General features: G+C 40.7%; 1 protein-coding gene across 1 annotated transcript in view; it reads left to right on the top strand.

Moving 5' to 3' along the window:
- The window catches only part of Shq1 (SHQ1, H/ACA ribonucleoprotein assembly factor), a 103,362-nt gene that overhangs the window by 14,184 nt on the left and 63,355 nt on the right, over nucleotides 1–25,823 (top strand). Inside the window, exons 5-8 of the mRNA XM_021639494.2 lie at nucleotides 2,507–2,619; nucleotides 12,279–12,406; nucleotides 23,253–23,407; nucleotides 25,639–25,692. Coding sequence (XP_021495169.1) covers nucleotides 2,507–2,619; nucleotides 12,279–12,406; nucleotides 23,253–23,407; nucleotides 25,639–25,692 — 450 coding nt within the window. The remainder of the gene's footprint in view (nucleotides 1–2,506; nucleotides 2,620–12,278; nucleotides 12,407–23,252; nucleotides 23,408–25,638; nucleotides 25,693–25,823) is intronic.

Genomic DNA, 25,823 nt, shown 5'->3' with positions numbered 1-25,823 from the left:
CCAATTTGTTATGAGTTGCATAAACTTGAGGGCTGCCCTGAGACTCTTAACTACTATTTATAATGGGATTTCTGTAGGAAAATGCATTCTAAGTCTCCAAAAAATAAATTGCAAAGGAACTTTGGAATGTAAATTTTATGTTTGTGGACAGCCGTTAGTCTGGCTGTTGCCTCAGATGTTTGTGTTTAAAAGTATTAGTATTTTAGTTGATCTAGTGGCTTCCAAAAAGGTCAGTGGATTCCTTTGTTATATTTAAATGTACTTAGGTTAAGATGTACATGCTTTGTGGTAAGAAAGAAAGAATTTATTTCAATTTAAAATTGCATATATTCATTTATTTTGTGTGAGCGTGTGCCTGTGTGCATGCATGCCTTGGTGTATGGGTGAAGGTCAGAGGTCAGCTGCTGGGTGTCAGTTCTCTCCCTCCACCATGTGGGTTGTGGGACTTGAACTCAGTGTACCCACTGAGCCATTTCTCTGGCCCAAGACCGTTTTTTTTTTTCCCTAGGAAATTTTGGTTACGTAGGGAGGCTGTTCCCTTATGATTCCCATACTTACTGTAGTTTTCATAGTCTTGCATCTGTCAGCTTTAAAGTGCTCCCATATGAATTTTCCTTCTTTCTTTCTGTGACACAAGGAAAGAAGTGGAGGAGCTCGCTGAAGGTCCTATGACTACTAACTTCAAAAACAACTCTTCTTTGCCACTCTTGTTTTTTTCATGTGTTTGTTTCAGTTTACTGCTGTCCATTCCATTTACAAATCTTTCTTAACAGTTTGAATGTACAACACTCTCAAGTTACTGCTTAGTTTCTTCCCGCTTAGATCTTTGTGTTTAATCCAGTTCTGGGCTCAGACCTGGAGTGGATAGTACATGTGGAGTAGACAGAAAAGAAAGCCACAGTTTTGGGAATATTTTGGACTGTATGAGGTTCCATCACTTCACTGTGAATGTCTGTTCTGTAGAATTCTGCTTGGGAAACATGCTTCATGTTTATGTGTGCACATCTTGGTTAAGACAGTAACAGTGAGGGTGATTCTTAGGATAGGATTTTTAAAATATCAAATGGAAAGTCATAGCCATCAGAATTACTCTTTAATTTTTTTTTTTTTAATTAATGTGTGCCTGTGTGAAACAGCTTCGTGGAATTGTTTTATTCATCTATGTATGTGGCTTCCAGGAATTAAACTCAGGTCATTAAGCCTGCATGACAAGCACATTTACAAAGTAGAGAGCTTCATTTGCATAGTCTGTTGTGATTTTTCTTTGAGACCAGCGGAGCTAGACAGTAGGAAGAAAGGCAAGTCTCTCTGTAGATGTCTGATATTCACATCTTCCTATCTTTTCTTTCTTTTTAAGATTTATTTATTATGTATGCAATGTTTTGCCTTCAGGCCAGAAGAGGACACCAGATCTCATTATAGGTGGTTATAAGCCACCATGTGGTTGCTGGGAATTGAACTCAGGACCTCTGGAAGAGCAGACAGTGCTCTTAACCTCTAAGCTGTCTCTCCAGCCCCAGACCCTCCTATCTTCAGGAACTTTCAGATCTCTAGGGCTAAACAGGGAAATGAATGGAAAATTAAATGTTCCTCCATGCTTTTCAGGTTTATTCAATTCTTTTGTGTGTGTGTGTCAAAAGTTTTTTCTTTTTATTATCATTTATTACAATTTATTCACTTTGTATCCCAGCAGTAACCCCCTCCCGCAGCCCCTCTCAATCCCACCCTTCCTCCCTCTTCTCCCCTATGCTCCTTCCCCTAGTCCACTGATAGGGGAGGGCCTCTTCCCCTTCTCTCTGACCCTAGCCTATCAGGTCTCATCAGGACTGGCTGCATTGTCTTCCTCTGTGGCCTGGCAAGGTTGCATCCCCCAAAAAAAACTTTTTTTAAGATAAATATATGTGTATGTGTGTGTACCTGTGTACCTGTTTCTGAAACAGCATGTATGTGGAATCATGATGACTTCTGGGAGTTGTTTCTACCTTTACTGTAGAGGTTCCAGAGATTGAACACAGCCAGTCTTGGTGGCAAGCACCCATGACCCTTTGGGTTAATCGTTAATAGCTTTAATATATGCCAGTCAGTTTATTTTATGGGTTAAATGAAATGATTTATGTGGAAATTTCTAGCAGAGTCTACTGAAGAGTAGATTGAAACATTTGTGGTTTTTTTATTTGTTTGCTTGATTGTGTTTTTTGTTTGCTTGCTTTATTTTGAGACAAGGTCTCACTGTGTAACTCTGGCTGCCTTAGAACTTGCTGTGTAGAACAGATAGGCCTTGAACTCAGAGATATCTACCAACCTCTGCTTCCCAAGTACTAGGAGCAAAGGCATGCTCCACCTCACCTATTTTAAATGTTTGTTAGATCTGAGTTTATGCATTACAAGTGGTCTCACGTTAGTGATCAGGTATATTCTTCCCTCTCTGCTGGTCCGCCTCCTTTCCTTCTGTTTTTTAAATGTTAAAACTTGGAGCTAGTATTCATTCTTGTTCTGGTGTTTTCAGGATGAGCTGAATGAGGTTATTGATATTAAGGATCCAGATTTCACTCCTGCAACTGAACGAAGGCAGAAACGCCTTGCTGCTGAGCTGGCTAAATTTGATCCAGATCATTATCTGTGAGTATGAACTTTTGTGACAGTTAAATAATTAATAAGTTAATAATTAAATAAGTTACTTTATACTAAATTTTTTCAGAATCTTTGAGTATAGGTATATGTATATGTGTATTTGTTTATATAGTTAAGTTTGCATGTACATGTAGAGGCCAGTCCTCCACAATGGGTGACTTGTGCAATCACTCCTTGCTTTATTTCCCTAGAAAGGGTCTTTCACTAAATCCAGAGCCCACCCACTGGGCTAGGCTGGCTGCCCAGCTGCCAGATGCCCAGGCTGCCAGTGAGCCTGAAGACTTTGCCTATCTCCATTTTCCCTGCCCTGGGCTACAGACATAACTGCCATGCCTGGCTTTCTGTGTAGTTGCTGGGGATCTGAACTCAAGTCCTCGTGTTTGCATGGCAGGCAGTCTACTGAGTGAGCCATCTCCCAGGCCCCTCAATGTACTAGACATATGTTTTAGATCTTGGAATTAGTGAAGGCACTAAACCTAATTGACATTTCACCTAGCCTGTAATGGATTTACTTGTGTGGCCTTTGTAAATGCATGACTTAGTTTATACTAGCAATGGAGAACTCTTTGTTTTGTTTTGTTTTTTCGAGACAGGGTTTCTCTGTGTAGCCTTGGCTGTCCTGGACTCCCTTTGCTGACCAGGCTGGCATCAAACCACCTGCCTCTGCCTCCCTGAGTGTTGGGATTATAGGTATGCGATACTACGCCCAGCTCAGCAATGGGTAACTCTTAATAAACCCTGTGGGTCACAATCCCTTTGGGGGTTGTATATCAGGTATGCTACATATCAGATACTTTTATTACAATACATAACAGTAACAAAATTACAGTTATAAAGTAGCAACGAAAATAATTTTATGGTTGAGGGATACCATAACATGAGGAACTGTATTAAATGGTCTCAGCATTAGGAAAGTTGAGAACCACTGCTTTAGTGTCTTCCTCACCAGGCTTAAAACATCAAACTCAGAAGAGTATTTGTTTGTACTTCTTTCAAGTAGAACTTTTGTTGTGGTTATATGTGTATATAAGTGAATATATCCTGATTTCCATAAGAATCTAGATCTACACATGCTGTATTTCTTGCTAGAACTTTTATCTGTCACCAGTTGCAGCGAGCAGATAGTTATCCTTTGTGGTAGAGTATCAGTAGAACCTAATCACAGTTGTTCTGTATTCCCCACCTGCATCTGTTGTATCCTTTGCTGTAATCAGAACTATATTTGGGTAAGCAACTTAATAAAGCAGAGATGTGCTGTCTCTTACTGGCCAAGACAGCAGCACGTTTTTTTTGCATTTTCGCTGGGCCTCTGAATACCTGGCTCTTTGAGGGTATGTGGAGAATGGGTATAGTTCATATGTTGATGTAGCCCTCATTTATTATTTTTTTTCCCCAGGCTCTGGGCCAGTGATCTCAAGGTGTTACCAATATAGCCATAATCACACTTTCCAGTATTTTTGTACAGTGTTTTCAGCTTATCAGGTCCCCCCCCCCCCCCCCCCCCGTAGGCTCATTTCCAAGGAGGGAAAGAGGTGAAGGGACTTGTTCAAGGTTATACCACTGCTAAATGGGTTGGGTAGGACTTGAAAAGAGGCTCCACTTGCCACTCTGCATTTCCTTTTTATGTACACTATTCCACTTTAACTGCCATTGCTCTTGTGATTAACATTCTCTCTCCTGTGACCCAGTGGGATACTAATTGGAATAGCAGAAGTGAGTCTTGTGATGTGCAAATGGAATGAGTGATGTGTGGGGATGAATGGCTGAACTGTTGAGCATCCTAAGGGAAGCCAGGGAAGAGTGGGCTGTGTTGTACTGCGGAGGACATCTGAGAGATTCAGCTCCATTTAGACTGCCATTTCTAATTACTTTTATCTCTTCAATGGTGGTTTTAAAGGTCCACTGAAGAGTAATTTGAAGAAACCCATTTAGAATCATGCTGAATATTTAAAGTAGAAATTTCATTGTCAGCAAATTTCTCAGCCAGTATGAAAACAGAATGAGCTTTCCAAGGCTGAAATTTCAAGTGGGAGGGAGCTTAATTAGAAGAACTGTCCAGAAGAATACGTTTATGACCTGTGCTGCCTGGCTCTGCTTTTCCCCTTGGGGTTTCCAGACACCGGACACTGGACTGGAGGGAGTGGAGCGTAGCTGGGGCGGGTGGGTTAGTCATGATCTCAGTAGGCATGAGTGTAGGAGAAAACCTCTGTAGACAGTTTTCAGTGAAACAGCTCTCCTATTGGGCGTGAATAAGGCCTATATAAACCTTGGGGAGTGGGTAGGGGTTTTAGGACTGAATGTACATTGGCTGAGGCCAAGGTGCTGGAGATGCTTCATTTTCGTGAAGAAGAATTCCAGGTACTAGCTGGATTTGTTCCTATACAGAGAGAGGAAGTTTAACCTGAAACCTGGCCACCAGGCAACATGACTACCTCAAGGGTAGCAGAGGCGGGGGTCATAAAGGCTTATTTGCTCCACTTTGTACCAGGATGTGCAGGCCCAAAACGTGGAGGAGGCAGTCCTATTCCTGTTGGTCTCAGGTTGGAATTTTCAGGGTTTGCACGCATCTCAACTTTGCTCTTGTTCGGGACTGCTTCCCCGGTTGCACAGCTTTCTGGCCTCACAGACCTGAGAGGATGAGGATATTGAAATTTGTAGTTGGCAGCGTGATAGTCTAAGTAGCCCCTGTTTCCCTCCGTCTCCGTGTACTTCTTATTTTATTTAAAAATTTTAAACTAAAGTTAAATTTTAAATTTTAAAATTAGTTGAGAGGTGGAGAGGGAGGGAGGGAGAGAGCATCTACAGGTGTCATAACTCATGTGGAGATCAGAGAGCGACTTCCAGGGCTTGAATATCCCTCCATGTGGGCTCCAGGGATTGGACTGAAGTTGTCAGGCTTGGCAAGTGTCTCTGCCCACTGTCCTTTAAGAGTCTGCATGGAATGTTCATGCCATTTCTTAAGGAATGGTTCTCAGAGGAGTGGTGATGTCCTTTTGAAAGGACTTGAAGAAAACAAACGTGATTTTATCCTAAAAGGACAGAGCAAAACCAACTGCCAATAAAGGGGAATTGATGCATTTCAAAGTAAAATCTAGTTGCTTTGGCTTTATGACCGTTTTGAAATCTGTTGTAAATTTGGGATCTGATGTGGTTTGATTCTTTTAGTATGTCTTGCAGCCTGAGGAAGTACTGTGCATGCTGATCTGTAAATCTCATTGGTCCTTATTCTTCTTTTTTAAACCATTCGTTTCTTTTGGATATCATTTTAGAAATTTAAAATATTGTTTCTATATTATCACGTGTGTGTGTGAGTGTAGCTGTGTACCATGTCATCATGTGTGGAAATAAGATGACTTTTCAGGTTATGGTCCTCTCTCCTAGTGCTTTTACCTGTGAGTCATTTGCTGGTTTTTATGTTATTTTTACACTAAAATCTGTAGACAGCATCTTGAAATATTCCATAGTAATCTTTCACCTTTATGTATGTCTAAGTTGTTTTATTTCTTTTCCTAAGGATAATCGTTTTTCTTTCTTCCTACATTTGTTTTTTATTCTTGGGGGAAAATATATCACAACCAATTTATAAAATTTCTTTAGTGAGAACAGGAGGATTTAATCAACATTATAAACATCTGTGAGATAGTGAAAAAAACAAAAATGATCAAACCTTTTTTGGAATTCTATTTTAAGTTGTGGTAGATTTTCATTATTAGGAGTTTGTTAAAGAGGTTGATACATGGATCTCTCTCTTTTTTTTGTAATTAGATTGTAGCTAGGATTTGGGAGGTTGGAAGGGATGGCTTTCTGTTTAAAACTCCAAGCATAGGAAGAAGTATTTGATAAAACATCAGTCTTGTTCTTTTGTTTGTATGAGTTTCCTATTTGCCATCCTGCAGATTTTAAGTCCAGCGCGAGAATGTGACAGATCCACACTCATGTCACTTTCATTCTAGCAAGGGAAGCAGGTGGCATATCTGGTGGAGGACTATGAAGAAGCAATTTCAGGGTTTACAGAGTGGGCTGGGCATCCTACTTACTTCTCTGCTTCGATATGTTCAGATGGCCCAGTGCCCTCGTTTTTTCTACTGTCACTTGGGTTAGAATGGGTTAGCACATGTCTTTAATCCTAGCACTTGGGAGGCAGAGGCAGGTGAATCTCTTTGAGTTTAAGGCCAACCTGGTCTATCTAGTGAGTTCCAGGACAGCCAAACTACATAGTGAGACCCTGTCTCGAAAAAAAATTAAAAAAAAAAGAAGGAAGGAAAGAAAAGAAAGAAAGAAAGAAAAAGAAAAGAAAGAAAGAGAAAGAGAGAAAGCAAGCAAGCTACGGTTTGTCCTTGGCTTCTTTGTCTCACAGTGAGTCATTCCTAAAGCTGTGCCACCTACCTTTGTGATTTCACGTGTCTCTGGCCCACTTCTTACACGGCTTCTTGGAGCCATGTAAGCAGCCTCACAGCCTTCAGTGTGGACTTCATCAGGTCCGTCAGCTGTGAGGCCAGCAGCATGATGGCTGATGCTCTCAAGTGAAAGCTGCCTCCACCCATGCTTGGAGACATCACGTGTTCTGTGTTGTCTCTGTTAGTTCACTTTTGCCCCTCCTTGCCCATGCCCTATTCTGCGGCAGCAGCAGACACTTGCATTTCCTCTGCTTCTCGTGTGCTCTGTCACACGTGCTGGCGCTATCTAGCTTTTTCTCCTCTGCCTCATTTCAAGAATAGCTGACCTTTGAGGCTGTGCTCAGACATTACTTCCATAGACCTTCCACCTTTGGCTGGGTAGGGATGCCCTCTTTAGCGCTTCACTTTGTAGCATTTCTCTCTCTCCCTCTATCATGTGGTGTTCTAAACCTCTGTAGTGTGTCCATGGTTCTGATTAAATTGTGGAGCCCTCATGGCAGGTTGGTGGGCCTGTTGCTATGTGTGTGGAGAATATTCAGTGAATACAGTAGCTTTTAAAAATATGAAAATAATTGGTTGTGGAAAGCAGGTGGCTAGTCACAAATCATGTTCCTGTAACTCTTAATTCATAGACAGTGTAAAGAATGAGCAATTAGCTGGGACTGTAGTGCAGGCCTACAGTCCTAGGTATGCTGGAGGCTAGTGAGGGCAATGAAGACGCAAGTTTAAGGTTTAGAGAAGATCACAAGTTCAAGGCCAGCCTAAGCTATTGCATGAGTTCAAAGCCAGCATAGGCAACTTAGGTTGTCTCAGAAAGAAAATAAAAAGCAGGCTGGGGATGTAGCTTAGTGGTAGGGCACTTGCCCAGCATGTGTGAAACGTGAGATTGAATCTCCAGTACACTACAAAAATGGAAGACAAAGAATAACCCAGTCACAGGTTAGATTATTGGAATGTTATCTGAGAATTCATATTCAAAAAATTAGTTCATCATTTTGGAGAGTTTTATTTTGAGCAGAAGGATGGAGTGGAAATGGATGGGGTGCCATTCTACCAAGCTATTTTGCTTTTTCTCTTATGAGTCCCCTCTCCATGTTGTTTCTTGCCCTATGCCTCTGTCCTCTGTGCTTTCCTGCGCTAGTCTCTCACAGGGCCAGTTCTTCCTGCATGATTTTCCCCTCTTCCGTGGTCGCTTATGACTTTGCCTCTTGAGTATCAGATTTGTGTGTCCAGTTGCTCTTTGGATAGCTGTGTCACTGGATACACCAAACTTAACCTGTCTTATGCAGAAACTATTTTCCCTCTCCTCATGTCTTTTCATCTCCTATAGCATTGTCTCTGTGGAGGGCACCGATGTCCCTGTGTTGTTGAGCCATAGTCCTGGCCATTGCTTTAATGCTCACAGTTCCTCAGCTGCTACTTCTTAAGGATCCTGTCTTCTAACTATAGGTCAGATCAACCTACTTTGCTCCTTCTTCTCTGCCACTGTCCTATTCTGACACAGTTTAGGAGCGATCCTCTAAGATGCGTGGCCCTGTGTTCAGTGACCTCAGGGTAATTCTAGTATGGCTTTCAGGTGTGTCCAGTCTTTTATCTTGATCTTGTCATCTACAAAGTTCATAGTCAAGAATCAGGCAATTGAGGGGCGTGTGTATATGTGTGTGTGCACGCACATGTGTGTGTATTTATATGTATATGTATATAAAGTACATTTACATTACATTGTTTTTGGTTGGATTGATTGCTAGTCTGGGGTGTAAATAGCCTGTAGGCCATGGGTCAGATGTGCCTAGCAGGCTGCTGTTACCAGTATTTTATTTTTAATTTATTTTCGCAATTGTTTCTTCAATGTGGGTCTTGTTTTCTAGATTTTCTGTTCTTTGAACTCAGGCTACTTTCTCCTAAGCCTCTTATTTTTAAGATTTTATTTTCCAGCTTAAATTATGCATCTATGTGATGTGTGGAATATGCAGAGGAATGCAGTACCTGCGGAGGCCAGAAGAGGGAGTCATATCCTGAGAGTGGGAGTTCCATCCAGCTGGTTGAACCAAAGTCAGGTCCTCTGTACAGGCAATGCCTGTTGTTAACTGTGGAGCCATCTTCCCAGCTCCTCTCAACCCTCTTCATGTGAATTCTTAATTGTCTTTCAGCTGCTGGTTGAATAGTATTTCCTTCAAGGTCCTTGAATGTCACGTCAGTTTTGTGTTGCCGTAGGATTTTATGCTGCTGTGTCACAGCCTTCTGTCATACTTGAGTCTCTGGTGGAACTATATTGCACGAGGGCCAGGGGCAGTCTGTATCTAGTGACCAGAGGAAGCCTAGTGCCTAACATGGAAGTTAGACTATGACACAAAGTCATTACATTTTTTTCTTGGTAATTTTAAAAAATTTAACTAAAACATAATTATATCATTACCTCCTTTCCTTTTCTTCCTCCACCCCTTCCCTTGCCTTTTCTCTCTTAACATCTATACCCCTACTCTTACTCTCTCAATTTATGGCCTCTTTTTCTTTGATTATTATTGTTGCGTACATAAACACATGCTTCTTTGATTATTATTGTTGCGTACATAAACACATGCTCGTGCGCACATATACACGCTCATAGCCTGTTGAGTTTGTTTAGTGTTGCTTTTATGTATGTGATTTTAGGGCTGATCATTTTATATTGGATCGCCAATTAGGGAACTCATCCCTGGGGAAGACTAATTTTCCCTTTCCCAGAAGTCATTTGTTGCCTATAGTTCCTTGTCTAGGGGTGGGACCCCTTGAGATTTGCCTTTTTCACGTTAGTGTGTTTCTTAGTGTTGTCATTGTCTAGGTCTTGTTTAGGCAGCCATATTGTTATATTGTCATGAATGTAGCTTCCTGCCATTTCTATGAGACACAAATTGCAACAGACTCTGGATTTATGGCTCTTAATCATTCTACTTTCTCTTTAGCATGTTCCTGACTATTAGGTATAATTATATCCTTGGGATAGGCACCTCACCATTGATTGTTCTCTGTATCTTGGCCAGATGTGATTTTCTGTGATGCTCTCCCATCTGCTACAAAAAAAGGCTTCTTTGAGGGGAGGCAAGGGCTATACATACCTGGCAAGGAGGGCTTGTGAACCCCATAACTTTTTCTAATGAGTCAGTTATTCAGTGGGATAACACATTTACTCTTACAGCTTACTTTTTTGAAACTCATTTCTTAGAATAAGCTCATTCTGATAGGTGGTTGAATCCATAGCAGAGCCTTCGTTCAGAACAAGTACCTCTGTTCCCTAAGGAGGAGAGGGCGCTTCATAAGAAAACAGGTCTGCAGGGCTAATTCATTGAACTGTTGCTTTGTCCTAGCCCTGTATGCCTATGCACCTGACAGAAATGGGTATTAACAATTTTTGCTTCAAGAATATAGCTACTCAGTTTTGTCCAATATGTATTTTATTTCTTAGTATATAAAAACTGTGTTTTACTTTTAATTTTAAAGTTTTATTTAACTTTATCTTTATGACTATTTTGGTCACATGCATTTATGTATGTATACCGCATACATTTCTGGTGTGTACAGAGGTCAGAAGAAGGTGTTGGAACTCATAGATTTATACGTGCTTGCGAGCCACCATTTGGGCTGGCAATCAGGCCTTGACTCTGCAAAAGCAGTGAGTATGTTTTAACCACTGAGCCAATTCTGCAGCTCAAATGCTTGTGCTCGGTAAGGACTTTGATTCTGGAGTAGGACTTGTAAGGTTCCACATCTAGCTGACTTTACGGCTTTTCTTTGTTTGTTTCTTAAATATTTACTTATTAGTTTTTTTAAACAGGGTCTCTCTACATAGCTTTTGCTGTCCAGTAACTCACTGTGTAGACCAGGCCAGCCTTGAACTCGTCTGCCTCAGGCTCCCAAGTGCTTGGATGGTGTGCACTGTTATGACTGGCTCTGCAATTTTTAAATTAAATTTTATTTACTTACTTTTGTCTGTATGTGGGTGTGTAGGGTTTGTACATGTCACAGCATGCATCTGGAAGTCAGGACAACTTATGGGAGTCAGTTCTTTTCTTCTGCCATATGGGTACTGCAGTTAAACCCAGATACTTAGGTTTGGGGGCAGACATATATAGCTGCTGAGCCATCTGACCAGCCTTCTTACTGTTTTGTTTTTTTAAATGTTGGCCAAGATATATCACTTCTGGGCCTCAGCTTCCACCCATGTTAAGTGAGAGTTTTAGTAGGATCTTTCTTAGGTGCTGATGAGGGGAGGAGTGGAGGGAATCATGAATGCAGAATCCTTGATGTGGTTCCTGCAGCATACCAGCAGCTCTGCGGGCATCTACAGTCTTTCCAGTTTTAAAAAGATCACAGTTTCTTAGATGAAAAATAAAGTGTGGGAGGTCATTAAACCATTAGTGTTTATTAAAGCAACTGATTCCTTGAGTTTCTATCAACTGAAAAACACATGGAAACCTCAGAAGAAGTGAGACTTTTGGTGTACCGTCCCCAAGAATACTAATCTTCAAATTCGAAGCCAAGATCACATTAGTTCTGAATGTGTCCACTAGAAAGAGTCAGAGGTGTATTTTGAATGTACCTTTTATCCTTCTTGTTAAAACTGAGAAAGTACAGAAAACCCCCAAAGAATGGAGTTTTCTGGTTTCTACAAAGGTTGTTTTCATCTTTTACAATAATTTTAAATCAAGAAATAGTTAAGGTTAGCATAGTCAAATAAACTAACTAGCATTTTAGTAGAAAGAATTCATGCCGAACTGTGTGTTTCAGTGTGAGAGTGTATAAGTATGAATGTATGTATGTGTCCTTAGCCTTTTTGTGTCCTGCATGGAAATGTAATGTCCTGACTTACCTGCTCATCTGTTTGCTTTTTTGCTACTGGGTCTGAAAGATCTTTCCTTTACCATAACATTACTCAAATCTGTGCAACTCACAAACCCAGCATCAGTTCAAGATTGCAGTGCAGTCAGTGTTCGGATTCACTGAGATGGGATGAGACCTCAGTGTAGGAGAACCCTTCTGTGTAAAAGATCAGAAATGACTAATGTTCCTTTAGTGATGTGGTTGCCTTTTGCCTTATGGGATTAGTAACCATAAAGAGAGTCAGCACAATACTGAATCTTCTCTCAGATTATATTAAATTGATGTAATCTATTTCTGTGCAAATGTGATAAATGAAGATTATAAGAAAGAAAGAGAAAGAAAGAATGAGAACCAGTGTAATCTGATGTAACAAGCCCATTTGTTTTTGAGCAGAGCTGACTTCTTTGAAGATGAGGCGGTCGAGCAGATTTTGAAGTACAATCCATGGTGGAATGATGTACACGCAGAAATGATGGCCTCTTTGGGAAAGAGCCAAGAGCAAGGAGCAGATGCTGCATTAGGTAAGAAACTCAGAATTACATCATTTGTGATGTTAAAACTCTTGTCATTGTGCCAGACCGCTGCCTTTCATGTGATTTTCATTGTCTTTCGTTGTGAAAATGGGATTTTTGGAGCCACTTCTGCCTCATGTTTACTCTTCTCTGCTGGGAAATTTGAACTGTAAGGCACCATAGAATCCCACACTAAGTTATTTAGCTTGTATGGGAAATTCTTACGAAGTAATTCTTATCTTAGACTAGTGAAAACCTTTTAAGTTCTTAATTATTTATTTTTAGTAAATCTAGGATATTGACACATTCAACATCTATAGTTACTTGAGAGGTATAAGTGAGCCTCTCTGCTGAGGACACATGGGTCTGAGGAAGGGAGACCCAGGCTCATTCTGTCACTCTACTGCACGTTGGATGTGGCCGCCTCAGTTTATTCCCAGGTTGTGCTATGGGGAAGCCAGCATGGCTGTCTTCCCATTGTAGCTTCCAGAGCATGGTAAAACAGTTTGTACTAGAGAACGCTAAGGTGAGGATCTTTCAAGCCGTAAGAGATGACTGTGAACAAAAGCATTACCCAGAGTCCTTTCTTGGGTGCATATGCTCTCGTCATTGGCTTTAACCCAAGCTGGTTGTTCTAAGTCTGTATAGGAGAGTCATGATGGTCTCAGTTAGATCAGAGCAGGAGTTCCACGTTATCGGATAGGGTGATTTGGCTTTTTTTTACATACTAAAATTAAATTTCAGCATTTAATGAAAGAAATATGTAGTAAGAAGATACATTCTGAAGAATATTAATTGGAACGTACATTTTCCTTCCTTAATTATGAAATTAACTATAAATTAATTTTAAATTAATTTATTTTTGTGTTGACCATCAAACCCCACTTTACCCATGAGCTGTATTTCTAGCCTGGATGTGTTTAAAGTACAGACACCACATCTAAATATTTTAAGATGCTGTACAGAAAAGGTGTTGTGTCTGTGTTCTTGCCATCTTTTGCTTTGGATTATACTGTAAGTTGGAAATCTTCCATGTGAGCATTCACAGATCACTCAACTTTTCTTGTGCATGGAAATCACTGGCTGCTGTCCTTGGCAGTATTTCTTCATGATTGGAGAACATTTGGGCTCTACTGATGGAAGTCATTTGGGGTTTGGTTTACTGCTCTCACTGGTAGTACAGCAGCCTTTTTTACACTTAGTCTGACTGAAGTAGCTACCGTCTCTTCTGCATCAACTCCTAAAAATCGTCTTTGAGTGGTCCAGTCACCTGCTGTCCACCTTTTTAGCATGGGCTATAGTGATTATTATATAATAGCTATTAAGTAATATTTAGTGTTTTTATGGTTAAGCTTTGTAGAGTTTAGTTAATTTTTACCAGAGTGAAAATTGCCATTGTAACTAGAATCTAGACTATTGGTTATGAGCATGGACACGTGTCATTGTTTTCAGTGCATTCTGTGGTCGTAGTTGATATGTGCTTAAGAAGCCTTTAGACACCCTCCCCAGCTAATAGACTTTCAGATGTAGCATTGCTAACTCCATTTGGGCAGTTAATGATGATATGTTAAGTAGGCCTCAAGAAGTTTGCTCACAAAGGTCAGCTGCTTTTCCATTTCAGCAGTGTTTTAACAAGGTAAGCTGGTGGCTCCGTAGTTGAGTTTTCTCGCCACCAGAGTGAGCTAGTTGCCCAAAAAATCAGAAGAAGGCCTTCCCTTTGATCTCAGTTGTAGCTTGCTCTTCTTTAATAAATGGCAGTGTGTTCTGAGAGCAGTTCTCCATGTCAGCGGTCCTTTGAGTTAGGTCTTCTGTGATTTAGCAGATTGAGCCAGCGCTCTGTCCTTCTAACCACTGCCTTCTTACCCTTTATCTGACCCGTGGCTTGTAGCCAAGCTGGTGGTTCAGGCAGTCAGTCTGCTTAGCCATTATGGTGATTCATTCTAAAAGTCACCTTTTAAAACATGAAGGGTATGTGATGTGAGGTGGAAGAACTTGAGCTGTGTTAGCAGAAAGGACCTCTTCCATTATGTCAGGTGTAAGGTTAAGTACAGGCGGGACATGGCTGACCGTGAGGCTTGCATTTAACTTCTCTGTTCTCTGCCAGTCGAGTGACTGCGCAGCCTTGGGTTGCTGTGGAAATCCTCTGCTTCCCTCAGAGCTGCCATCAGGATTGAATGAGCAGAATTGGGGAAAGCTTACATTGTGAGTGTTAGAGATTATTGTTAGTGACTGAACTGAATGGCGGGAGAGCCAGGAATGGAATGACTTCTCTGTCAAATTGCCATTTTGGTGTATTTTACAAATCTTTAATGGAAAGTTCCTTGTTAATGAGCTTTTTCTTTCATTTTATTCTTATTTAAATATGTGAGACACTCAGAACTGGAGGAAGGAACTGAAGTGTGTTGAATTACGATAAAATAGGGAGAAAAGAAATAAAGCAAGAACTGGCTTTACAGTTCTGTTTACCTTGGTAAACATGCTGCTGCCATGTTTCTTGCGTCCTCCAGAAGCATCTCTGCCCTTTTCTGCTGCCTGGCCTTCCTGCTTTGTGTTACACAGTGAGATGCTGCCATTTAGATAGGGTGATGCAGTTGGAAGAGGTGCATCTTGGAGACATCCTTCATCATTCTATGGTAGCCTGCTTTGATTGTTTTGAGTGCTAGATATGCTATAGGAGGTAAACTTTTCTGCTGTCTTTCCTTGGGTAGTGACTCTGGTCCTATTTATTGGAACCCAGAATTATAGCAGGGAAACTGTTGTTAACATCTTCAGCTTTATGAAGATCCAGATTTTCCTCCCCAAAGACTTATGAATGGCAGTGCTAAATGCTGTGCTCCCTCGGAGCTCCGGTTTCACGAGGATGGACTCACCACATTTCCCAAGTTGTCTTTTCGTGGTTAACATCAGCCCAAGAGTCTTGGCACATAATTGCTTGTTATGTCACCACATAACATTTACAGTCTATGAACTTCCTTGCAGGGCCATCCTGTTTGGCACCAGTGAGCCCTTGAGTGTTTGAGGAGATAACTGGTAGTGTCAGCTTTGAAAGTGGTAGCATGGCAGGGCTGCCCACTTAGCTAAAGGCTTGAATGCAACACAGCTTCTTGATCTGTTTCCAGTGCACGCACGACATAATAGACAGAGATGTGTTACTCAGAGCAGCCAGATTATGGATGACTGAATCACTGATCTGGACAAGACAGGGATGTTTGGGAGGGGGATTTAAAGAGGAAAAGAAGGTTTAAAAGTAACAAAATCAGAAGGAAGCAAGCATCGCACCAACATTTTTCCATCTTCCTGGGACTCATTTACAGATCTCAAACATAGCTGTGAGGTGCTAATGGCCCTTGGCCATTTGTTTTAATGTTCGGGCACTAGTGTCTCCTTCAACCCTTTTGAGCTGGCTTTTGTTTCACTAAAGATTATTTTTAGGAGTATAATTATCTAAAATGTTGTGAACTCTGAGCTAAGTCATGCAGGTGTTGCTAGCGCTGCATCTGTAGGTATTTCCTGTGCTGCTGCTGGGTTAAACCTGATTGTGTGCAGATTCTCCCAAGTTCCCCTTCAGGATGGGATTCACAGCCTAGATTAATTGGGCTTTAGGGAGCTGAGACTTTTGCTTTCTCTAGTGATGTCCTCATTTGTTGTGTATCCTCTGATTCTTTTGACCGGATCAAATATAAAATGTATTTATGCTACGAAAGCCAAAGATGGAACCTAGAAATGCTCAGGAAAAAAAAAATGGTATTTTAAGAAAAGACTACTGGTGACTAGCATCTGTAAATTCAAGAGGAAAGTCAGGTAGGCTTTCCTCTGCTGTACCACTGAAAGCGGTCTATAATGTGAAGATATTCTTCCATTGCATGTGTGGATTGTAACTTTGGAGCTTACAATACTGAGAGTACTTTTTTCAGTATGTGAAATGGGTATCATTACTTAAGAAGGGAGACATGACCATGTATAGGAGTCAGGTTTAAAAACAGTTCTGGGCATGCTTACTCTGATTCAAGAGTTATGTGGATGCGGAGGTCTTTATTAGTCAACCAGGGCATAAAGGCTTTTCTCTAGTGATAATATCACTGTGAACACCTGTACTTTCCCATTAGCTAAATTAATGACTGTCTGGAAAACTGCGCTTTAGGGAATCCTGGCTCAAATCTTCTTGCTAAATGCAAGGTCTTAAATACTTTGTCAGGTGTACTTTCCTCATGTATCGAGTTTGTTTCTTCACATAGCTGCTTCTTTAAGTTGAATCATTCACTATTTTATTTAAAGGCATCTTTAGAGAAGTCATCTAATGAGGCAAACAATGCTCAGTTATCTGTCTTACTTTATTTTTAATTATTGTTTTCTAAAGAATGCTTTATGTGATACATACCTATGTTTTATTTTTAAAAATACATATTCCTTAACCATCATGGTCAACAAATTAAATGAGTTATCAAAATTATTTGTCATTTGTGGAAGTCATGCCTATATAAGTACATTTCTTCCCTTTTTGTATAGATTGGCTAACATGGTTGAAAATTATCTAAATATATTTCAGAACTTTTTTTTTTGGCAATGAGTGCATTTTAATGAGTAAAAGGAGTGCTTGTTCTGCTAATTTCAGTGTGTTTAAGGTTTTGTCCCCCACCCGCAGAAGGATAGGCTGGAAAAATTTTAAACAAGTGAAACAGTCATGTTAAACTTGAGTTCATGCATGAGGGCAGAAGTGAGTTTGGAAATTTACGTATAAAAAGGGCTATGGCAGTCAGCCTTCTATTACTGTAACAGATTATCTGAGAAAGTCAACCATAAAGGAGGAAAGGTTTGCTTTCCTTCATGACTTTATTCCATGATTCCTATGTTTCTGGGCCTGTGGTGAGTCAGAAAGATCATAGCAGAAGCTCACGGAAGCCATTCATCTATAGCCAGGATGTGAAAGAGATTAGAAAGGTCTGGGTTCTTACTATACTCTTCAAGGTCACCCCCAGTGATCTGTGTCCTCCCATTTGGCTTCACCTTACAGATTCCACTATATCACAGTCCAACCACAGACTGGATAACAGAGCCTTTATTTACATCATAGGCTTATGGGGAACACTTACTCAAATTAATGCAAGAGCTGATATCATTTTATATGATTATAGTCTTCTGAATTTTGTCAATGTGATGAATAGGAGGACAGTCTTGTTGAGCTAAGACACAAAGAGACTGGGCGGCTGTATGTCTGTCAGGAGAATGGTTTGGGAATATTAAAAGGCAGCCTGATAATTTTTAGTCTCTGGACAAGGTTGCATAGAGCCATATATTTTTTTATGACTCTTCTTTTAGTAGGAAGCCTCCTTGACTTATAGCTGAGCAAATCGCATCTGCTAGTGACTGGGATCCCTTTCTTTCCTTGCAGCTGGGTGTGACTGTGTGCTTGAGTGCTGGCTGATGGGACATAATGATAAGTGTACTTTTTGGATCCCTTCTTTAGAAAGAAGGTGCTTGCCATCTTCCTCCTACTTTCTGCTTTAGAAGATGATATAAACCTAGAGCAGCTATCTTGGATGTGTGTAGAAAGACATTATATGCAGGGAGCCAGTGTCCACTAGGCCCCCATCCTTTTTCTCGGGTAGTAGAGTAAGGGGAACTTGGTTTTTTCCTAAGCTCTTATTCTTCTGCTCTCAGGGGCTTTTCATTGTAGCAGCTTATCCTGTCTTTACTTGTGTATTGCAAGTCATTCTGACATTATTTTTATATGAAGCACCAGAATTGGAAGCAGGGCTACTCTTCTAGTAGAATGAAAAGCTTTTTATGTTAATTTAAAAGTGACTGATAAGAGATAGAAAAAATTACTAGTTTGTAAGATGAGAGATCAGGTGCACTTTAGAGATAGCCAAATTGGCAGTGGCATCCATGTCATGCTGATTTTGGCAGCATGAAGGATGGAAGGGTAAGGGGATCATGGATTCTTCTTCTGTGGTTTTAGAGAGCCATTGAGGCCAGGCAATATGTGGCAAGGGAGTCCCTGCAAGGCTGTCAGAGGACATTGTGTGAAGCTGTGAAATTGAAGCCTGGGTTGTGTTAGAGACCTCAAGATGTTAAGAGTACCAGCCTGGGATATCTGCCATGAAGAGCTGCATACTGGGAGGGAAACCAGTTTGCGTTGTTTTGAATGAGAATGACCCATGTAGGCTTATATGTTTGAATACTTGGTTCCCAGTTGGTACAGTCGTTTGGAAAGGGTTAGGAGATGTGGCCTTGGTAGAGGCTGTGTGTCATTAGGAATGGGCTTTGGGGTTTTGAAAGACTCATTTCATTCCCAGTTAGCCCTCTCTGCTTCCTGCTTAGTGATCAAGTTGTGAGTGCCCAGCTGTTCCTGCTGCCATGCCTTTGCCATCTTTGATTCTAATCCTCTGAAACAGTACACCCAATTAAATGCTTTCTTTCAGAAGTTGTCTTGGTCATGGTGTTTTATCATAGCAATAGAAAAGTAACTAAGACACACCCCAGGCTGGAGGAACAGAGCTTTGACACTAGACATGGAGCTACAGGATTTGAAGGCTATCTTGCTGGGTTCCAGCCTTGCTTTGGTTTGGTATTTCCTCATGGCCACATTCCTCCCTTTTGGGATAGTAATGCATGATCTGTGCCATTTTATGTTGGAAGTATGTCATTTGCTTTTTGATTTTACAGGGGTTACAGTTAAGAGATTGCCTTGTCTCAGAAGAGCCCTTGAACTTTGGATCTTTGAACAATGTTGTGAAAGACTTTGAGGGCTTTTGAAGTTGGGCTAAATGTATTTTTTATGGCCATGAGTATGTGCTGGTGATTTGAATGAGAAATATCCTGTGTAGGCTGGGGTGTGTGGACACTTGTTTCTGAGTTGGTAGAATTAACTGGGGAGATTTAGGAGAACCTAGGGGTAGGCTTTTGGAGTTTTATAAACTCACCCACTTCTAGTTGTCTTTCTTTGCTTGCTGCTTGTAGTTGAAATGTGAGAGCTCAGCTTTTTGTTCTGTTGCCATGCTTGCCCCTGCTTGCTGCCATACATTCCAGCCACCTGCCATGATCGACTCTTACCCTTTAGAACCATGAGCCAAATATACTCTTCCTTCTCTAAGTTACTTTTGGTCATGGTGTTGTATAATAGCAACAGAAAAGTAACTAATCCAGGCATGTTTTGCATATAATACCTAGAAACTGAACGGTTTGTGTTTTTAAATTACCCCTTCTGATTGTTCTGTAGATGGGGTCTTTTACTTTGTATGGTGTTGAGAACTAATAATATTAGTATGAGACTGAATTGAAAAGCATGTTACATGATCTTTCTGTAACTACAAAATGCTTTCATGATGGGCCTGGAGAGCTAGCTCAGTAGGTAAAGTGCTTGCCATATAAGTGGAAGGCACTGAATTTGGATCCCCCACCACACACACACACACACACACACACACACACACCCACACACAGTGCTGGCTGAGTGTGATAACCCACCTGCAATTCTAGAAACAAGAGACAGAACATCCTAGAGCAAGCTGGCTAGCTAGACTAGCTGAATTGGTGAGCTCCAGGCTCACTAAGAAATATATAAGGTGGAAAGCATGGAGAAAAATACCTGATGCCAACTGCAGGCCTCCACATGCACACACACACACAGATACACCCACACATAAAACATGTATTTTTACATCATAAAATAAACAGTTGTTTTTCTTTTTTCTTTTTTTTAAGACAGTATTAAGAGGTGAATGGTATGAGAGCAGGAGAGCTGACCCTGCCCCTTGCCAACTACAGCATTGGGTGAGCTGGAACAGTGCCAGAGAACTCACCCTGGTGGTGCATGTGTGTGTGGGAGAGCTGGCAGGCTGATCAACTCAGCTACCTCTCAGGCCCAGATCCAGGGCTTTGAGTTGGCCCAGCCCAACATCTACCACACCTATGAGCTGCTGGAGCGAATGAAAAGGCTAGTCCTGTAGATCCAAAGCTGTAGGCTCTCATGACACAGGACAGTGACAGGATATCCTAAAGGAGTCTACATGAGGATCCAGTACTGATAGTGTAGCAGAAGCCAGACACCTCAAACCAGACCAGTGACTCATTGCAGTGAATGAACATTTTCAAGTAAAGAATATACTGTTACATACTACAACTCCCATGACATGTTTGTTTTGTTTTGTGTGTGTGTGTGTATGTTTATTCTATCTTATTTTCTTTTGCCGGGTAAGTTTCAAGGATGGAGGGAGGCTATGAAGGGATGGGAAGATGAGTGGGATTCGGGTACATGATATGAAACTCAAAAAGAATCAATAAAAAGTTAAAAAAGAAAAAAAGGAGAGATGCATGGCAGATTGCCTAAATTGTAGGCATTAAAGGAAACTTGAAACTGAAGTCTCCTACTGCTTGTCTTCACGTAAACAAAGCATTTTGTTGTATCATTAACATTTAAGCATTTCAGTGTGTTGTTTTGGAATATGTAGTCAATATTTGGTAGAGTGGCTGATATATGAAAAGAAATATTTTTCTCTTTTATCATGAAGTATGTAATGATGGAAGTGGGGAAATACTGTATTTGCAACAGTTGACAAAAAGCAAAAATACTTTGAAGTAATTTTAGTAACAAAAGTAGCAAATCTGTCTGACAAAGTGGTAGTTCAGTATATTGAGGATTCACTGTTCATCTGGAATATAGTGGAGTCTCAGGTGGTTAAAAGCTGGCTTCCAGATAGTTGGGGTTTTTTGTTTGTTTGTTTGGTTGGTTGGTCAGTTGCTTGTTTTTACTGTTATTTTTTTTTTTTAATGTGTATTCGTGTTTTGCCTACACACATATCTGTATCACCTTTGTGCCTGATGCTAGCAGGCAGAGGTCAGAAGAGGGGGTCAGATCCCCTACAACAGGAGTTACAGATGATTTTGAACTATCATGTACATGCTGGAACTCAAACCAGTCCTGTGGAACAGCAGCTAGTGCTTTTAGCCACTGAGCCATCTTTCCAGCCCCAAGTGAAACAATCTTAAAGAGACTTCCTCTAAGACTTAGGAGTTGGGGAGACATTAACCAAAAGGCTGCAAATCCAGAATCTGTTTGTTTGCTTGTTTGTTGCTTTTGTTTTGTTTTTTAAAAAGGGTTATTTGGAATTAAATTGAAAAGAGCGTTTGTAGCAAAAGGTATTTAAAACAAAGTCAGCAGATTCAGAATTTGCTTGGGATTTATATTTAGTTTATTACTTGTGTGTGTAATATGTGTGGTTGTATATGTTCCATGCTCGGGTCGGGGTCAGAGAACAACTTTGTGGAGTTGGTTTTCTCCTTCCCCTTTATTGAGTTCTTAGGATCAAACTTAGTTGTCCTTGGCCATGATTGACAAATGTTTTCACCTGCTAAGCTGGGTGCTGGCCCAAGGATTTATATTTATAATATACAAAAGGTTCAAAAAAATTTGACAAGCAAAACTGCTTAATAGGAAAAATTGGACCAAACACAATCCAATGGACAGTTGAAAGAGCAAACCTAGTTTGCCAACACAGCTAGGAAATAATGATCTCTGTTAGGCAGAGTGGCAGTGACTGAAGTCCCCGGTGGTGAGTCTCACACAGTTTTAAGAGTTTCTTGCTGTACAACAGCTTATCCCCAGGCTTGTGTTCTCACAGTCCCCATTACAGGTCAGGTCAGGCTCTGATGGGCTCAGAGCATTGGAAGACCGTAGTGGCTCAGATGTGATCAGCCTGTGGTCTGTGGGATGAGAGCTATAAATACAGCCAAACACAACATCCTAAATTTACATAAAACATCATGAGACCTTTTTATGATCTTTTTGTAGCTAGATTGTTTTGTTCCTTGGGTGTGGTGATAATGACACGACAGCAACAATTTGCAATGCTAAGAGTTTGGACATGCTTACTAGCCAAATATGCCCACCTCTTTTAAAAAGTGGGTGTTGGTTGCTACGTTCTTTTCCGCAGGCTTATATCACTGTTGACAGAATTATTTTCCCTTGAGCTGCAAGACGGTGCTCCCACCCTTTTTTTTTGGCTGCTCTTACATGGGTCAATCTTCAGACTGTAGAGGTCCCGGGAGTACCAGCCACATGGCCTTTTCATGGCTGCCTCACCACAGGACAATACCAGTTAGGGCACCCTGGCTTTGCTCTGACAGTAACAGAACGTAAGCATGACTGTAACTGTCCTGTGTCTTTGTTATATTCTGTTGAACAGAATCGAGTGACAGGATCTACCCCACAAAGGAAGTGATGCCACTATTTGGAAAGTCATCTCAGAATTCTTCTCACCACGGTCACTTAAATCCATTAAACTGAAAAGGAATGGGAAAAGCACTGCTAAGTTTATTCCAGGCAGAATAGGAAGTATGTGTATGAAGGTACACCAGTAATTTAATGTCAGCTTGACACAAGTTAGAGTCATTTTGGAAGAGGGAACATCATTTGACAAAAAGGCCCCACCAGATTGGTCAGCACCTGTGTCAGAAGGCTCATAACTATTTAATGCCTGTCCCTAGGATTAAGACACCTCTGGCTTCTTGCACTTACATACACACATGCACACACATACAAACATATATATGTATGCATAATTTATAATAGAATAAGCCTTAGGAAAAAGATTGGTGAAATCAGAAACTCCTGTTGAAATGTCCTAAGTATAGCATACTGCTATGATAGGAGGGAAAGGTCTGGAAGGTTTGAACAGATTCTTAATAAAGGTTGAGAAGCCTCCTTTAAGAAATTGCCTTATATGCAGAGTTAAGGATAAATAACTTTGATTTTGCCTTCTATATTCAGAATTCTAATTTTAGCAAATCTTCTGCACTGGTAGTTTGAGGAACCTGAATTGGCATGTTTAATTTTCAGAACTGTGTTTTCTTCTAGTGTCTTTTTCAGAAGAGGAAAAATACCAGCTTCGGAAATTTGTGAATAAGTCTTACCTGCTGGACAGGACAGCTCACCGTCAAGTGTACTACAGTTTAGTTGACATTCTTCTGGCCTATTGCTATGAAGTCCGAGTCACTGAAGGAGAGTACAACGTAAGTCCTTGTGTGCCAGTGAAGATCACTGTTAGCTAATGGGAGCTCCGCCCTCGCTCGCTTGTTAGCGCAGAGCCTGAAGTGCCTGTGGTGGGGTTGGTAGCGGGGAGCATCCTGAAGCATAGTGCTAATAGGTTGCCTTGTCTCTTCTCTCTTAGCAGTGGGTCTATAAAATAGGTAGCAGAGCAGGGAGGTGGAAGGGTGGACAGTAGGGAGTGGCCAAGGAGCCCACTACCACACTTCCTCGTGTTTTTTTATCTGAGATTTCATTATCACATACAGAGTAAAGCCTTTTGAAGAAAAGAATGTAAACATACAGAATGTATACTTATACAGCCTTGTATATAAGTCCCAATTTTTTTCAAAACTTGAATTATATTTCTTTTTGTTACTCAAAAGAATCATTCCAGATTGAGATAGGATTGAGAGGTGAAAGCCAGCCTGAGCTGTAAGTGGAGACCCTACTTTCACCTTTTCTTCATTTGTATGCTATAGAAGCCATACAAATGTGTTGGGTCATGTGTTTTTAAAGACTGGGTGCCATCACCAAGGCCACAATCCTTCCAGTTTTTCCTTTAACTTTTTGTTTGTTTTTGGAGAGAAGGTTTCTCTGTATAACCTTGGCTGTCCTGGACTGGCTTTGTAGACCAGGCTGGCCTCAAACTCACAGAAATTTGCCTGCCTCTGCTTCCTCCAGTACTGGGAGTACAGGCGTGTGCCACCAAGCCTAGCTCCTCCAGTCTCTCATGATCTGGTGGAGACCGCGGGATCAGGGCCTGCTGTTGGTAATTGCCTGTGCTTGGAGTCAGCCTTGTCCATGCTTTTGTTTTTCTTTCTGGTTATACAAAATGATTTAGAACACCGGGATTTTGTCTCTGTGTGTTTTTGTTTTCACTGTGAGTGTGTGTGCACATGTGCATGTGTGTGTACGTGTATGTGTATTTTTTCTGGGTTACAGCATTAAGCACTATGATTTAATCCACTTATCTCATGTAACATCATAGTACTAGTTCAATAGTAGAGTTTAAGATGCCAATTTTTGGTTGTCATGATTGTGAAAATATTTGAAGTGACTGTTGCATATGATCTAAGTGAATAATCTTGGGTTATCAAGAATGTAAGATATCAGAATATACTTTGTTTTCAAGTCTTTCTTTCAATTTTATTTTATGTGCATTAGTGTCACAGCCCTTGGAATTGGGGTTACAGACAGTTGTGAGCTGCCTTGTGGGTGCTGGGACTCGAACCCGGGTCTTTTGGAAGAGTAGACAGTGCTCTTAACCACTGAGCCATCTCTCCAGTCCCTCAAGTCATTTTTTAAAGACATTCTAAATGGATAGAATGTTTATTTGGACAGAAAAAAAAACAGCTCTTCATTTCATACTATTAGGTCTTTTTTTTTTTAATATTTATTTTTAGATATATGAATGCTCTATCTGCATGTACACCTGCACACTACAGAAGGTCTTTAGATCACACTACAGATGGTTGTGAGCCACGTGTGGTTGCCGGGAATTGAACTCAGGACCTCTGGAAGAGCAGACAGTGCTCTTAACCGCTGAGCCATGTCTCCAGCCTGCTATTACGTCTTTTAACTTAAAAAAATGTATATTTTAAATTTCACGTATGTGAGGTTTTGCCTGCGTGTATGTATGTGCACCATGTTTATTCCTGGAGAGGTCTGGAGAGAGCATCGGGTCTCCAGAAACTGGAGTCATGAATGGCTATGAGAGCTATGCCCTGGACAAGGGCAACTAGCGTTATTCCTGACCACTGAGCCATCTCTGTACTCTCACATACTAAATCTTGATGAGTGAACGGGTTATACTTGATCAGATTTACCAATTTTCCTTCCATTTGCATGTTTAAGATCATGAAGCCTTGCAACCTCAAAAGTCTCTGGACTCCTGCTGATCTCACATGCATTCTCTGAAAGGGTGTTCAGGTGTTAGGACTGCAGTTCAACAGCTAGTGCCTTAGTAGAGAAAGAAACAGCAAACATTTTGCTTCGGTTTTGTTTGAATGCCCCTACTTATTTATTTGTTAATTCTGATACTCTCATCAGTGAAGTCTTTACTTTAGTAAAATTCTAAATAAAGCAAACAAAAAAGGCATCATTCTATTAATCTCTCCATCAGTACGATGAATTTTTGACATTCATAAACACATCGCTTTCATTGTTTCATTTTCAAATGACTTCTGAAGGTGACACTCCTTTCTCCCAAACAAAGGTTGAGTCTGCATGGACTATCAGAAAGCTGAGCCCAACACTCTGCTGGTTTGAGGTACGATTTCTATTTGAAATTGTTTAGGCTTATGTTGATCAGAAAGTTGTTTTTCTGTTGTTCATCATTTTTGTTAGTTTTTTTTTGTTGTTGTTTAAAAACTTTTTAATGTCTTTAAATTGGGGGCTTTA

This window comes from Meriones unguiculatus, chromosome 5 (assembly GCF_030254825.1).
Source record: "Meriones unguiculatus strain TT.TT164.6M chromosome 5, Bangor_MerUng_6.1, whole genome shotgun sequence".
Classification (NCBI taxonomy): Eukaryota; Metazoa; Chordata; class Mammalia; order Rodentia; family Muridae; genus Meriones; species Meriones unguiculatus.
Note: the sequence above shows the minus strand (reverse complement) of the source record. Positions and strands in the feature narration are given on the sequence as shown.